At 36.8% G+C, this 16,497-nt stretch overlaps 1 protein-coding gene across 3 annotated transcripts in view; it reads right to left on the bottom strand.

Annotated features, from left to right (window-relative positions):
* The window catches only part of TEX9 (testis expressed 9), a 61,860-nt gene that overhangs the window by 16,217 nt on the left and 29,146 nt on the right, over nucleotides 1-16,497 (bottom strand). For 2 of the 3 annotated variants that reach the window (XM_045449649.1, XM_045449650.1), the window contains exon 10: nucleotides 3,332-3,466. The exons of the other annotated variant lie outside the window; for it this stretch is intronic. In XM_045449649.1, coding sequence (XP_045305605.1) covers nucleotides 3,332-3,466 — 135 coding nt within the window. The remainder of the gene's footprint in view (nucleotides 1-3,331; nucleotides 3,467-16,497) is intronic. 3 annotated transcript variants of the gene reach the window in all.

A 16,497-nucleotide genomic window follows, 5' to 3' on the forward strand; every position in this document is an offset into this window, starting at 1 on the left:
ACTGAAGAAGATATAAAGAAATGGAAGAACATTCCCTGCTCATGGAGGCATCACACTTCCTGATTTCAAGCTATATTGTAAGACTAGTAATTAAAATAGTATGGTATTGGCATAAAAGCAGACACATAGACCACTGGAACAGAATCAAGAGCCCAGAAATTAATCCATGCATATACAGTCAACGAATAATGGGAAAATGATAGTGTTTTCAATAAATGGTGCTGGGAAAATTAGATATTCACATATAAAAGAATGCAACTTGATTCTACCACTATCAGTTTAGTCCAAGCTACCTCATCTTTCACACTGCACCTCTTGACCAGCATCCATCCTTCCAATCAATTATCCACACAGCACACAGAAATACTTTCCAGGTACACATCTGATCATAGCATAGTCTCCTTTCACCTTTTTCAAATAACCATACAGTGACTTTATACTACTCTTTGGGTAAAACCTGTAACACTTAACATGGCGTAAAGGATCTAGATGGTTTGGCCTCTACCTAATGTTGGAGGCCTCACTTTGCAACACTCCCTTGACATCCATCCCTGACTTTCATACCTTGTCTTTCTTCCTGCCACAGTGCCATTTTTTACATAGGATTCCTTTTGTCCATAATCTAGCATCTAACTCATTTATATTATTTGGAACTTAACTTAGAATTACTTTTTAAAAAAGCATTCCTTGAGATGCAGGGTTGGCTCAGTCAGTTAAGTGTCCAACTTCAGCTCAGGTCATGATCTCGTGGTTTGTGGGTTTGAGCCTCGCATCGGGCTCTGTGCTGACAGCGCAGAGCCCGGAGCCTGCTTCAAGTTCTGTGTCTCCCTCCCTCTCTGCCCCTGCTCGTGCTCTGTCTCTCTCAAAATAAATAACATTTAAAAAAAAAGCATTAAAAAAAAAAGCATTCCTTGACCTGGTTACCTGCTGAAAGCACAGTTGCACCTTAGTTTTGCTTGATGAACTGTCTAACACACAGCTTCTTCACTATGAAGTGTGTGATTATAAGCACCACATTTATTTTTATCATGTTTATATCTCTAGCCTCTAGTAAAAATCTGGCAGGTACCTAGAAGGCCCTCATAAATATTTCTGAGTGAATTAAGGAAGAATTAGAAATTATTTGTTCCTAAATGACATGGACTTGGTGACATGTTTTAAATGGATTACAAGCAAATCATCAAATGCCCTGTTTTTAAGAATTCCAATTAAACCATCACAAAGTTGTTTTTCCTCATTCTTTCCTGCAGTGTGTTTCAGGGGCAATTATTATGTTTCAGGCACTGAGACCCAACAATGGATGAGACAGTCAGGGTCCCTCCACTCATGCAGCATCTGGTTTAAGCTGACTGACTTTTCATTTTGAAAGTTACTCTTATTCTAAGGCCAGATTACTTGTTTCCTAACCTCTGTGGAGAATAAATATATCATTATTTTTAAAATAAATCTTTAACTTTCTTATGACTCTGAGGAAATCTTGTTCTATTTTATGCAAAATTTACTATTTCTTAAACATACAGACCTGAATAATTTTAATTACCTATCTATTTATATGTCTAATGAGAATGAGAAGCAAAGTACAAAGAATTAAAATGGAAAATAAAATATACCTCCTCCTAAAACTTATATACAGACTAGACGACAAGGAAAAACCTAACAGCATATGCCCAAAGAGTCCTTCAAAGACAGAAGTTAGAAATAAAGCAAAATAATCAAAAATGAAAAACTTAAAAACATACACATATTTTTTCAGAAATCTGAAATAAGTTACGTCTAAGAACTCTGATCTTGAAATGCCTACTTCATAGCAAATAGTTACACAAAATGTTATCCCAACTGTCTTTAAACTCATCACCCATAATGCTGACTTGGGATCAGAAATTTATCTTGGACACATTTGTTTTTACAGTGTTGATGGTTTTAAACTGAGTTCGCATACCAAATCCTCATTACTTGAATTTGTAAAATGGCTGATTAGGATTATTGCTGTCATGGAAACAAGTTTTTCCTTCTGCTTCTCTAATGTGTGTGCTAAAACAGACATCACATCTACAACCAAGAATTAGCAAATCCTGGCATATACACGGTTATTCCATTTTCTTCAAAATCCCTTCAGAGTGCACCAAAGTGAAAATAATACTCCAAGAGCATGCTAATTATTGGCAAGTTATAAAGATGACTTCCTAACTTGCTTACTAACTTCTATTAATAAATCCCTGTCATCATACTATCATTGATGGCTGATGAACATGAACATAGTCTGATCACACAGCATAAACTATCTCACAGAAGATATCTTAAAACTCTTTAGTCACTGTAACATATTTGCCTCTGTTAAACATGTTAGAGGATTCATCAAGTTCAGTTTAGTTCTATGTTCTAACATAGTGTTAGTGTTAGTTCTAACACTTATTAAGTGTTATTAATTTAGTCCAAAATGTATCATCTGTGTCTATAATGACAGTGGCTCCTAATTTCATCACCCAAGTCATTGTTAAAGTATTCATTATTGTCCTAAGGGAGAGATTCCAATGGAGCATCACTTTTAGGCTGACATAGAACCAAAAACTAATAGCCAAAATTTATACAAGATTTTGATATACAAAATAGAATATACAAGAAGTTTTTACACAACATGGATATGTGAGCCTTTATTTATTCAACAGACATTTCAGGGACTGAGTGCTAATTCTATGCCCATCACTGGCTAGATACCAGGATACAACAGTCATCCTTACAACAACCCTATAAGTGACTATCAAAATATTGTCTCAGAACCAGTGGCATCAGCATCAACCTGGGAACTTGTTAAAACTGCTTCCTTAAAGTAGTTAAAACAGGCCTCACCCCAGACCTACTAAATCTGAAACTCTGGGGTTGGGGCCCAGCAATGTGTGTTTTAATAAGCCTTCCAGGTAATTCTGATACACGCTCAAGTTTGAGAACCACAAAATTGCATTGATATACTGAAAAACTGAGGCTCAGAGAAGAAAGCAGACTTGAGGTGCAAAAGGGACATTTTCCTTTCATCTATCCCCAGAGATTAGAAAAATGTCTGGCACATAATATGTGCACACAATAAAGATTTTTGGATGGGAAAATGACTGAATCCTCTAAAGAGGTGTGCTATCATCCACTTATGGCAATAGCCCAAGAAATATAATCCTAACTTATTGAAGATGTACATATTGATGATGAAAGTATTTGTTCTTTGAAGAGAAATGTTTGCCATGACATCAAGAATTATAATTTAAAAACTATTGTTTTTGACTCTTGCATAAAAGAAGTTACGAAAAGTGACCACTACCCAAACTGTTCAATTTTTCCATACCTTGTTATTTTGCCTTGATTTACTTAACTCCAATTTATACTTTTCTGCCTCTTCTAGAGCTCTATTCAACCGAACTTCTGTAGCACTTTGATTAGTAGCAGCCTGTTTTTGTAGTCTTCTTTTATTTTCTAATTCCTGTACAGTAAAAGAAATATATGGGACATTTATAAATATATCACAAGTTCCCTCTATTATTATATAACATTTTCCATTTCTCCCAAATTTTACACACACACACACACACACACACACACACAAACACATACAGCCGGGGGCGGAGGGCTGAAGACTGACTGACAGAAGTCTCAGGGAATTCTTACTTCCAAATTAGTAGTAGGAAAATATATCCTTAAAAATGTAGTTATGAATTCAACTTTCAAATTACTATTTGTTTGGAATTTTCTACTTCTTTTTATGTAGTATAGAGATTCTCCGTATTTATTTTATAAGCAACTCCTTGTAACTACAATTCTTCCTTTGGGAACCTCCCCAAAACACCCATGTAAGGCACAAACTCTCTCATAAACACTGTGTTTATGTAAACCTAACAAAGTATAGAAGAAATCTTTGTTAAAAACAGAGCATTCTATGTTAGCCTTATAGGGAAAATCCCAACTCTGAGCAAAAACAACAGATCTTGTGGATTAATTTTCCCCATCTTGGGGTAGGTTTAGACTTGCATTTCTGCAAATATTCTAAGAGATGCTGCTGCACAGAGTCTACAGGCCACACATGAAGAAATATGAACATGTAGGATAAACTCCAAATTCTACCATCATCTGGCACTACTGTTTCATCTCCTGCCAGAAATGTTACCTTCAGAGGTATCAGCAGTATGTGGATCTCTTCTAAACAGCTATGATGTTTCTTGCCTCTAAGCCTTTGCTCATGCTCTTGCTTCTGCCCTGATCCCTCCTGCCTACTCCTCGTTTTTACATGCTTATTTTTAAAACTCAGGGAAGGGTGTACATGAGGGCTTTACCTCCTCCAAGAAGCCTTCCCTCATTATCTTCCTCATTCTCCTCCTAGGCTGGATTAGGTACCCTTTCTTTAGAGCTTCTACAACACCGTGACACACATTTATCATGGTACCTGCTGTGGAGAACTGAAACTATCCATTTACTTCATTTCCCCCACTATAATATAAACTCATTAAGGATAGAAATGGTCTTAATTTCTGTATTCCCAGAACTTTAATGACATGTTTATTCAATTAAATTTATTTTGTAATACTTAACTCACTCTTCTTTGCATTTCCTATAGTGCCTAGTACAGAGCTTTATATACAACAGATACTCAATAAATATCAGGGAATTGAAATGATGCAGTTAAAGCTACAGTTGTCTGTTTTCTTCTTTTATTAAGTTTTTTTTTCTCCTGGCTGCATCACTAGGTTTTATTTGAAAACTGATCTCCCTGGCTCTGAGTAATTAAGGGCAAAACAAAACAAAATACAACAAAACACATGCTGCTCTTTATGTAGGTTTCTAAACAAATCAAACTGTGTATGGATACCATCTGCTATCACCAGCCTTCTTCACAGCTTTGTGGGTGGTAGCTACAGTAAGAGCAAGCTTGATTTATCTCACTGTTCACATGGAAAAGGCAGAGATTCTCATTAGCTAGAAAGTCCACAATTTTAGCTGCCTCATTTCAGCCTCCTCCCATAAGAATATGAAATAAATCTTTGCCCTTCTCTTTCCTCCTGGTGACTTTGTAACCTGCTTCATAGAAAAATGGAAACCATCCTACACCACATTATGTTCCCCTTTTTGTGAATCAATATTGACCTCCTGCTTGGGAGAGGTGAAAAGAAAAACGGTAGCCATTAGAATACTAAAATACGAAATAAAATATTCCTATACGAGTAAATCTACTAAGGGAAAACCTTACCAAAAACTTGAAAACATTGCTGTTTTCAGTCACACTCAAGGACTCTACAAAATGCATACAAAGTACCAATATTTTTTATATATGCTGAAAATACTCAATAAAGTAAACCTATTGTTACCAAAGTTAAGCAGTTTACATGTTGTTAGAGAAAAATTTTATGAAAGATCTCAAGCCCTTACTTTTACATCAGCTTTAAAAGAAAAATCTAGATAGCTTAAAGAAAATCTAACTTTAAAACTCAAAGAGTATGAGATCCAAGAAATAATTTGCCATCCTCTGATAACTTTTAAAGCATTCATAAGGCACTACAAGAGGGCAAGAATACAGAGAGGTATGTATCAGTAGCCACAGCACAGGATGAAATGTAGCAAATGCTTTAAGAGGAACAAGTTGCCACAGTAATTTAGAAGAGAAATAATCACATGAGGACAACAAGTAAATGATCAGATAAGGTTCTAGAAACAGGTGGCTAAGGTACAAAGAGCATTAAACGTGGAGTCAGAAAACCTATGAACTGTGATAGACTCAGTTTCCACATCTGAAATTGGAAGTGATGAGATGTATATCTAATTACTTATGCAACACATTTATCAAGCACTTACTATGTGCCAGGTACTATTCTATATGAATGATATATAAAGCTTACCTTCTAGACGAAAAGACAGATGATAAGCACATACATATATACATACTCATATGTAATATCTGGTAGTGATAAGGTCTATGAAGAAAAACAACACATTTATCAAGCACTTACTATGTGCCAGGTACTATTCTATATGAATGATGGGCACATGATAATTAACCAAAGTTCCTCCCTTCATAAAGCTTACCTTCTAGACGAAAAGACAGATGATAAGCACATACATATATACATACTCATACGTAATATCTGGTAGTGATAAGGTCTATGAAGAAAAATAAAGAAGACTTGGCGCCAGAAGCGAGAGCCCCTTGGGGCTCATCCTGCCCCGCCTCATTGGGTCAGTGAAAAAACGGTAAGAGTAGTGGTATTTCACCGCTGGCCGGCAAGGCCGGAGGACCCTGCCCCGCCCCCTCATTTCATTTTTTTAATGAAATTTATTGTCAGCTTGGTTTCCATACAACACCCAGTGCTCATCCCAAAAGGTGCCCTCCTCAATGCCCATCACCCACTTTCCCCTCCCTCCCACCCCCATCAATCCTCAGTTTATTCTCAGTTTTTAAAAGTCTCTTATGATTTGGCTCCCTCCCTTTTTTTTTTCCTTCCCCTCCCCCATGGTCTTCTGTCAAGTTTCTCAGGATCCACATAAGAGTGAAAACATATGGTATCCGTCTTTCTCTGTATGACTTATTTCACTTAGCATCACACTCTCCAGTTCCATCCACATTGCTACAAAAGGCCATATTTCATTCTTTCTCATTGCCAAGTAGTATTCCATTGTGTATATAAACCACAATTTCTTTATCCATTCATCAGTTGATGGACATTTAGGCTCTTTCCGTAATTTGGCTATTGTTGAAAGTGCTGCTATAAACATTGGGGTACAAGTGCCCCTATGCATCAGCACTCCTGTATCCCTTGGGTAAATTCCTAGCAGTACTATTGCTGGGTCATAGAGTAGATGTATTTTTAATTTTTTGAGGAACCTCCACAGTTTTCCAGAGCGGCTGCACTAGTTTGCATTCCCACCAACAGTGCAAGAGGGTTCCCATTTCTCTACATCCTTTCCAGCATCTATAGTCTCCTGATTTGTTCATTTTAACCACTTTAACTGGTGTGAGGTGTTATCTCAGTGTGGTTTTGATTTGTGTTTCCCTGATGAGGAGTGACGTTGAGCATTTCTTCATGTGCCTGCTGGCCATCTGGATGTCTTCTTTAGAGAAGTGTCTATTCATGTTTTCTGCCCATTTCTTCACTGGGTTGTTTTCCGGGTGTGGAGTTTGGTGAGTTCTTTATAGATTTTGGATATTAGCCCTTTGTCTGACAAGTCATTTGCAAATATCTTTCCCATTCCGTTGGTTGCCTTTTAGTTTTGTTGGTTGTTTCCTTTGCTGTGCAGAAGCTTTTTATCTTCATAAGGTCCCAATAGTTCATTTTTGCTTTTAATTCCCTTGCCTTTGGAGATGTATCAAGTAAGAAATTGCTGCAGCTGAGGTCAGAGAGGTTTTTTCCTGCTTTCTCCTCTAGGGTTTGGATGGTTTCCTGTCTCACATTCAAGTCCTTTGTCCATTTTCAGTTTATTTTTGTGAATGGTGAAAGAAAGTGGTCTAGTTTCATTCTTCTGCATGTTGCTGTCCAGTTCTCCCAGCACCATTTGTTAAAGAGACTGTCTTTTTCCATTGGATATTCTTTCCTGCTTTGTCAAAGACTAGTTGGCCATACTTTTGTGGGTCCAATTCTGGAGTCTCTATTCTATTCCATTGGGCTATGTGTCTGTTTTTGTGCCAATACCATGCTGTCTTGATGATTACAGCTTTGTAGTAGAGGCTAAAGTCTGGAATTGTGATGCCTCCCGCTTTGGTCTTCTTCTTCAATATTCTTTGGGTATTCGGGGTCTTTTGTGGTTCCATACAAATTTTAGGATTGCTTGTTCTAGCTTTGAGAAGAATGCTGGTGCCATTTTGATTGGGATTGCATTGAATGTGTAGATTGCTTTGGGTAGTATTGACATTTTAACAATATTTATTCTTCCCATGCATGAGCATGGAATGTTTTTCCATTTCTTTATATCTTCTTCAATTTCCTTCATAAGCTTTCTATAGTTTTCAGCATACAGATCTTTTAAATCTTTAGTTAGGTTTATTCCTAGGTATTTTATGATTCTTGGTGCAATTGTAAATGGGATCAGTTTATTTGTCTTTCTGTTGCTTCATTATTAGTGTATAAGAATACAACTGATTTCTGTACATTAATTTGTATCCTGCTACTTTGCAGAATTCATGTATCAGTTCTAGCAGAGTTTTGGTAGAGTCTGTCGGGTTTTCCATGTATAATATCATGGCATCTGCAAAAAGTGAAAGCTTGACTTCATCTTTGCCAATTTTGAAGCCTTTGATTTCCTTTTGTTGTCTGATTGCTGATGCTAGACCTTCCAACAGAAGTTGGAATTCCAATGGAATTTCTCCATTTCTTCCAGGTTGTCCAGTTTGTTGGCATATAATTTTTCATAGTATTCCCTGATAATTGGTTGTATTTCTGAGGGATTGGTTGTAATAATTCCATTTTCATTCATTATTTTATCTATTTAGGTCCTCTCCCTTTTCTTTTTGAGAAGCCTGGCTAGAGGTTTATCAATTTTGTTTATTTTTTAAAAAAACCAACTCTTGGTTTCATTGATCTGTTCTACAGGTTTTTTTTTTAGATGCTATATTATTTCTGCTCTGATCTTTATTATTTCTCTTCTGCTGGGTTTGGGGTGTCTTTGCTGTTCTGCTTCTATTTCCTTTATGTGTGCTGTTAGATTTTATATTTGGGATTTTTCTTGTTTCTTGAGATAGGCCAGGATTGCAATGTATATTCCTCTCAGGACTGCCTTTGCTGCATCCCAAAGCATTTGGATTGTTGTATTTTCATTTTCATTTGTTTCCATCTATTTTTAAATTTCTTCTCTAATTGCCTGGTTGACCCATTACCTGGTTAACCCCTCACAGGGATGGGGGTGGGCCACCGGGGGCCTCCCACTTATTCTACACCTCTCATGTCTCTTCACCATGCCAGACTAGAGTCAAGGTCAACAGGGTCTTCTTTCCCCCCTGATTCCACCAAGCCTGTTCCCCTGGCTGTGGTTTCACTGGATACTAGGTAGGGACAGTGGGAATCTTGTTCATTCATGCATGTCACTAATTAGGTGATGAGGCATTTGGCTACCTTAAGAGAGTCATATTTACTCCCGAAATTTACATTTGTAAGGCTTCCAAATGTGGGGATGATTCTTGTAAAGATCTGGAGGGAAGACTTACAGACTGAAGGAACAATGAAAACAAAGATCCTGAGGTAGGAATCCACTCAGCATATTCAAAGATCACCGAGGTTGTATTGCTATTGAGGTAGGACTATCAATCTAGGAGGTTACTGGAATAGAGTAAGTGAACGACAGTAGCTGGGGCTTGGATAGAAGTAGTGAGTTTTTGATAAGTAGTTAATTCTATGTATTTTGAAGATAGAGTTGACAGAACTTGTTGATGGGTTGGATGTAGATATGGGAAGAGAGAAGGAGCAACAGGACTTTTAGATTTTGGCCTGAACAACTTGATGTCTTTTACTGAGAAGGAGAGGAGAAGCTTGTTTGCAGAGTGCAGGGAAGCAGGAGCTCCTTTTAAGATGTACGAAGTTTAACATATCAAGCAGAAGTATCAAGTGGGCACCAAAGAAGAGGTTAGAGCAAGAAAAAGAAATGTGGTGGTGATCAACATATGAATGGTATATAAAGCCATGGAAGTGAATGAGAGCATCTAACAACTGGATGTAGACAGAATAGTGAAGAGAGCCAAGGACTCAGCCTTGGGCACTTCAACATGTAAAGATCAAGAAAATAAGGAAGAAAATCATTAAGTGTGCTATAGAAGTCAAATGAAAAGTATTTCAAGGAGTGAGTAATCAACCATGGCAAATGTTACTGAGACAAATTACTGAAAGGAATAATAACTGACTACAACTGGCAGTGTGGATTATTGATGATGTTGTAAAGAATGGTTCTGAGGCAGAGCAGAGATGGAAACCTAACTAGACTAGTTTCAGGAGAGAATGACAAATGAGGAATAGAGACATTGAGTATAAACAACCATTTTAACAAGCTTCACTATAATGGGGAGCAATGTTATAGAGCTGGAGGTACATATAAGATCTATGGAGGTTTTAAAAAATATATTGCATATTCTATAACATGTTTCTATGATAATATGAATAATCCAATAGGTGAATGTGATTTTTGAAAGAGAAAGACAGGATAATTGTAGAAGCAAAGTCCTTGAGTAGGAGAGAGGGTATGTGATCCAGTGCACGGTAAAGAGAGGCATTTACACAGAAGAGGTAGGAATCTATTGTCATACATTAGGGGGAAGCAGAGTAGATGGGTACAGAGGCAGAGACATTCACAGATTTAGTGACAGGATGAGAAAGAGTTATCTTTTGATTTTATTTTCTTAGTAAAACAGGGGGCAAAGTCATGAACTTAAAATGGGAAAATTAGAAGTACTGAAAAGTTGAGGAGAAAAGTTCACCTGTTTAATAATCATCTTGGGAGAGGGAAATGACTTCTCAGAAAGTTGGAGAGGAAAATGGCATTACACCTGAGATTTGTAAAATAAATTAAAATAGGACCAATCCATTTGGCTGGTGTTTTTTTGTTCTGTTTTGTTTTGACAGCCCAAATTCACTGCACTTGAGGAAGCATGCAGTAGCAAGGACATTAGGTTTAACTAGGCTTGGGTTTTGCCCACACACTAGATTTGCAGGGAAATTAAGAATATACAATGGATAATTAAGTAGTGAACATGAAAACTAAGCTGGGAGGAAGGGAATAAAGAACTGGGGGGAGATGCAGATCTGTAAAATAAAAAGATATTTGACTATACACAACTATCTTATGTACGTGATAGCAATTTGTAAGCTACACAATATTAAACAAAAGGACCATTAATATAACAGCTCTACAGGACACATCTAGGCAAAAATTTAAAAAGCTTTCTTTGCAAGATAAGAACTTGAAGAAATTAACAAAATGATTTTGAGTAGTTTTGCTATAAAAGCAAAAAAGAATAAAGTATCTTTAAGAAATGATACAAACATCAATTTTAGCTGGGGAAAAAGATAAAAAGAGAGCAGACTTTTTAAAAAGTGAGTTACTAATGATAAGCATGTTTGTGTGACACAATCCATGGTCAGAGAAACTTGTGGATGTACCTGCTGACTTTAATTTGACCAAAACCAACATAAAACAGAGATTAAGTCTTCCACACATGATAAACAATAAGGATCTAACATAAAAACACATCATAAACAACTAAAAGAAATAATCAAAACTTGTTAAATAACTATTTAGAGATCATGGAAAACAGTAGGATGGTGATTCCTGACAGAAGGGAAATAAATGAAGTAGTCCTATAATCACCCCAGCATTCTGCCTCAAGGCAACACCCACACTTTGGGTACAAGGAGGAGAAAACACAAATAGAGCTCAAGGTCTGTTGAGCTGAGTAAGGAGACAGAGATGGGAGTTGGAGGAGACTGAGGCAGCTAGAATTTCTAAGAAGGGTTCAAGTAAGGAGGAACTCCATTAGGAAGAAGCTTCAGGAAACCACATACTGAGGACTAGGCCACACCTGCATACAGAGAAACTCAACAAGGCCAGCAAAGAACAAGCAGGAAGTGTATATAGAACAATTCACGTCATTCAGACAAGGAACGAAGACATTTGAGCTCTAAACAGACAGAAGTGAGAGTCCATAGTGATAATCTAAGGCATTCAGTGGAGATTTTAGAAGATATCTTTAAGGGAAGCCTTGGTAGTAGAGTTGAGTTATTCTTGGAGGCTACTCTAGACACACCCAGCCAAACTTAAAAACAGGCCTCAAAGGGACTATATTGAAAAATATCTGTTAAAACCCAATACTATCTTCAAAGAGCACACTAAACACAGACACTCAATAATATAACATTCACAATGTCTATCATCCAATATAAAATCACTAACCAATTCAAGAAGCAGGAAAATGTGATTGATTTCCAGGAGAAAAAATAGTCAAGAGAAACAAATCCATATCTGAGAAAAATGATGGATCCAGCAGACAAGGCTTTCCAAACAGCTATTTTAATTATATACGTTACAATGAGAACATAAATTGAAAATATAAAACAGAATCAAATGGAACTTCTACAGATAAATAATATATCTGAATGAACTTTTCACTGGGTTAAGAATAAGAACACATCAGACATTGAAAAGAAAAGATGAGTGAACTACTGAAGACATAGCAACAGAATCTATCCAAACAAAAAATATAAAGGAAAAAGGCTTAAAAGCATCAGTGACCTAATATCATTGATATATTATCAGTGTGATAATATCAAGTGGTGTAACAAAAGTATAATTGAAGTCTCAGGTCGGGGGAGAGAAAGAGAGGATAAAGAAAAAATACTGAAAGAAATAATTGCCAACATTTTCCAAATTTCAGGAACATTATAAACCCACAGATCCAAAAAGTTCGACAAACTTCAAGCAGAATAAACACATTCTCCACACAAAACTAAGAAAACACATCATTATCAAATTGCTGAAAACCAGTACCAGGGAATGTCTTAAAAGCAGAGATAAAAGATGTAAAAATAAAAAGGTAGACAGAGCAAAGAATTACTGTGAAATTTTTGTCAGAAATGACATAACCTAGGAGACAGTGGGATGGTATCTTTAAAGTACTAAAAGAAGACAAAAAATTTCATCTGATAATTCTATCTCTAGAGGAAAATACCCTTCAAAAACGTAAGGGTCCAAACACAAGTGCATACAAAATTGATGAAATATGAATAATACCTGTGGCGTGTACCAATGTTGGTTTCCTGGTTTTGATATTGTACTGTAATTATGGGAAACTGAGTGAAGGGTACACAGGACTTATTATTTTTCCAGCTTTCTGTGAATCTATTATTTTCAAAATAAAAAAAAAATGTAAAGAAAACAGTTTTTTTTCAAAGAAACAAAAACAAAGAATCAGTAATTAGCAAACTGATACCACAAAAATGGAAAGAGTAGTTATTTCAAGCAGACATATACAAAAACAGATCTAAAGAATGAAGAATACCAGAAATGGCAAGTATAAAAGGCATTTTCATACGTTAATCTTCTTAAACTATAACTATTTAAAGAAATATTGTGAGATTTATGACATTTAAAAGTAAATGTATAACAACAAAAGCATAAAGGAAAGGAGGTAGAAATGGAGTATATGGTTGTGAGCGTCTTATATTTGAAACAGTATAACATGATTTGAAGGTAGATTGTGATATGGTAAATGTTTTTTGTGTTTGATGTAATTTATGCATGCAAACATTTTTGATGTTTTTTGTGTAAAATCTAACATAAAAATATAAAACAAAGATATAGCCAATAGGGGAAAAACCACAAAATACTAAAAAATATTCAATTCAGAAAAGAAAAGAAGTAACAGAACAGTTAGAAAAGCAAGATGATAGGGGCGCCTGGGTAGCGCAGTTGGTTAAGCGTCCGACTTCAGCCAGGTCACGATCTCGCGGTCCGTGAGTTCGAGCTCCGCATCAGGCTCTGGGCTGATGGCTCAGAGCCTGGAGCCTGTTTCGGATTCTGTGTCTCCCTCTCTCTCTGCCCCTCCCCCGTTCATGCTCTGCCTCTCTCTGTCCCAAAAAAAAATAAACGTTGAAAAAAAAAATTAAAAAAAAAAAAAAAAAAGAAAAGCAAGATGATAGATTTAAATCCAAATATCAAAACCTGAATTAATGTAATTGGTATGAACATGCCAATGAGAGACAGAGACCATCGAAGTAGATAAAAAAGCAAAACCCAATTTTGTACTGGCTATAACAAACTCATTCTCAGTATAAAAGGCAGATGACAAGTAAAAAGATGAAAAGAGATGTATCACACAAACTATGCATCATGAAGCTGGAACTACTACACTAATATCAGAAAAAGCAAGTCGACTTTGGAACAAGAAATATCATCAGAGATTTTAAAAAAGTATTTACAAAGAAGCATTAATCAAAACCACTACAGTCCTAATTGTGCAGGCATCCAAAATAGAGACTGAAAATACATGAATCCAAAACTGATATAACTGAAAGGAGAAAAAGACAAATCCACAACTCTAGTCAGAGATTTCAGCATCAGCACCTAATAAATGATTAAGCACTTTAACAACACTATCAACAAACTCACCCTAATATTTGCAGAACACTCCATTCAACACAGCATACTATATATTTTTTTTCAAATTACATGAAGTATTCATCACAAGATGCTAAATGCTGGTCCATAAAGCTAGTTGAGATAAATTTTAAAAGAATGAAGTCATACAGAGTAGGTTCTCACACCACAGAATTAAATTAGAAATCAACAGAAAGACATGAAAAATGCCCAATTATTTAGAAATTAAACAGTATACTTCTATATAATCCAACGATCAAGAAAAATTATAAAGGAAATGGGAATATACATTGAACTTAATGAAAATAAAAAGACAACATCAAAATTTGTGGAATGCAGATAAGGCAGCACTTAGAGGAAAATTTATAGCTTTAAGTGCTTATGTAAGCAAAGAAGAGACAGATAGAAATTTGAGAGTTGCCAGCTAACATAGAGGAGCAGCAAGGAAGTTTTTTTGCCTCTCTTGTCCCTGAAATGCAGCCAGATCAACACCAAACCATCTTGCACACCTAGAAAACTGATTTGAGGATTAACATAACAATACAACCTGAACCACAGAATTCAGCAGGTACGTGGCACAGAGACATGAAATGGGGAGAGAGAAGCCAGAGAGGGTAGGGAGCTGGTTTTGCTTGCAGAGAGAGGATGGAGAGTACAGAAAAAGCACTCCCCCCTAGAGCAGCTGGAGGGAAAGAGAAAGAGTAGAAAACCTGCAAGGGACTGAACAAGAAAGGGAGAAAAGAGAGGGTTTGGATACCTTTCAGACTGTATGAACAGGGGAGTACAGAGTCTGAAACTCTGCAGCTTGATACCTGGTGGAGCTCTAGTAGGAAGAGCGAATCCCCAGGAGAAGACAGTGAGGACCAAGGGGTCCTCAGGCCACATGGAGAGTGGCGGTTCCCCTGCTGGGAGGACATTTGATAGAGGCTGTGCGGCCTCCCCAAAGGCAAAGGTCCCAGGGGTTTCTGGAGAACAGCCATGTTCACTGGTGTTGGAACAGGACGTTGAGGGTGAAACCTGGCGCCAGATGTGTGTTGTAACTTCCCATAATCCTTGAAACACTGCTGCTACGTGATTGTGCAAACTTTTTCTGGGGCAGGTAGGCACCTGGCTGTAGTCTCTGGGAATCTGCAGCAAAGCAGTCATGTGAAAGTTCCTGAGGGCAGGCCAGCACCTAGCCATTCCCCAGAGGCTCTGAGTGGGTCAAAGCTGCAGAGCCCTCAGAAGTGAGGGGTTTAGAAACACAGCCCCATCTGAGATAAAACTTAGGACAGGTGCTGCCTGGCAGGCTGATGGCTTGGTCACAGTATAGAAGTGGGGAGTTAACAGAAGCTGGAGACAAAGGAGGGGTGTTTGATTGCCAATGCTCAAGAGCACAGAGTTCTGATACTAGAGACAGGGTAGCTGGGTGATAGCATTTTCACCCCTCTGTTGCTACATGTGCCACAATAATGCACACCAGTAAATTAAGCAGTGCCATCTACCAGTAAATTAGGCAGTGCCATCTAGTGGAGAATAGTGTTGTTACTCCAAGCCCTGTCCAACTGGGCCAACCGTTCTCTAGAGGACCACAAGTCTCTCTGCCTGCCTAGTTCACGGACTATAAAGTGCTTCATAGTTGGACTTCTAGGGTAAACTGGATATAACTTTAATCATATTTCATTCTGTTCACTGGTCCATCTATCAATTTTTTTCCTTTTATTCTTGAATATAGGAAGAGAAAACAATTATTTTTATAAAGAAGATTTTTAATTTTTTCTACTATATTTTTTATTTTGGTAAATTTTTTAGTTCTATTTTACTCTCACCATTTCAATTTATTCTATTTTAGTGTATTCATCTTTTAAAATTTTCAAACGTTTTTTTTCTTTTCTTTCCCTTTTTTCTCTACTCTATCAAGCCTCTTTCAACAACCAGACCAAAACACATCTAGAATCTAGCATCCTTTGTTTTTTCTGTGTTGATTTTAATTAATTATTTATTTATTTTATTGTATTAATTCTTTTTCTTCCTGCAAAATGACAAAACGAAGGATTCACCCCAAAAGAAAACAGGACGAAATGACAGCCAGGGACTTAATAAAAGTAAGATGTATGAACTAGAATTCAGAATCACAATAATAAGAATACTACCTGAGGTTTAAAAAACCATAGAATCCCTTTCTGCAGAGATAAAAAAAAATGTAAAATCTAGTCAGGATGACATTAAAAATGTTGTAACTTAGATTCACTCTCACATGGATGCCCCAGTGGCAAGGATGGATGAAGCAGAGCAGTGAATCAACGATACAGAGGACACACTTATGGAGAATAATGAAGCAGGAAAAAAGAGGGAAACTAAGGCAAAAGAGCACAATATAAGAATTAGAGAACTCAGAGACTCATTAAAAAGGAATAA

This window comes from Leopardus geoffroyi, chromosome B3, assembly GCF_018350155.1.
Source record: "Leopardus geoffroyi isolate Oge1 chromosome B3, O.geoffroyi_Oge1_pat1.0, whole genome shotgun sequence".
In the NCBI taxonomy this organism is placed as follows: Eukaryota; Metazoa; Chordata; class Mammalia; order Carnivora; family Felidae; genus Leopardus; species Leopardus geoffroyi.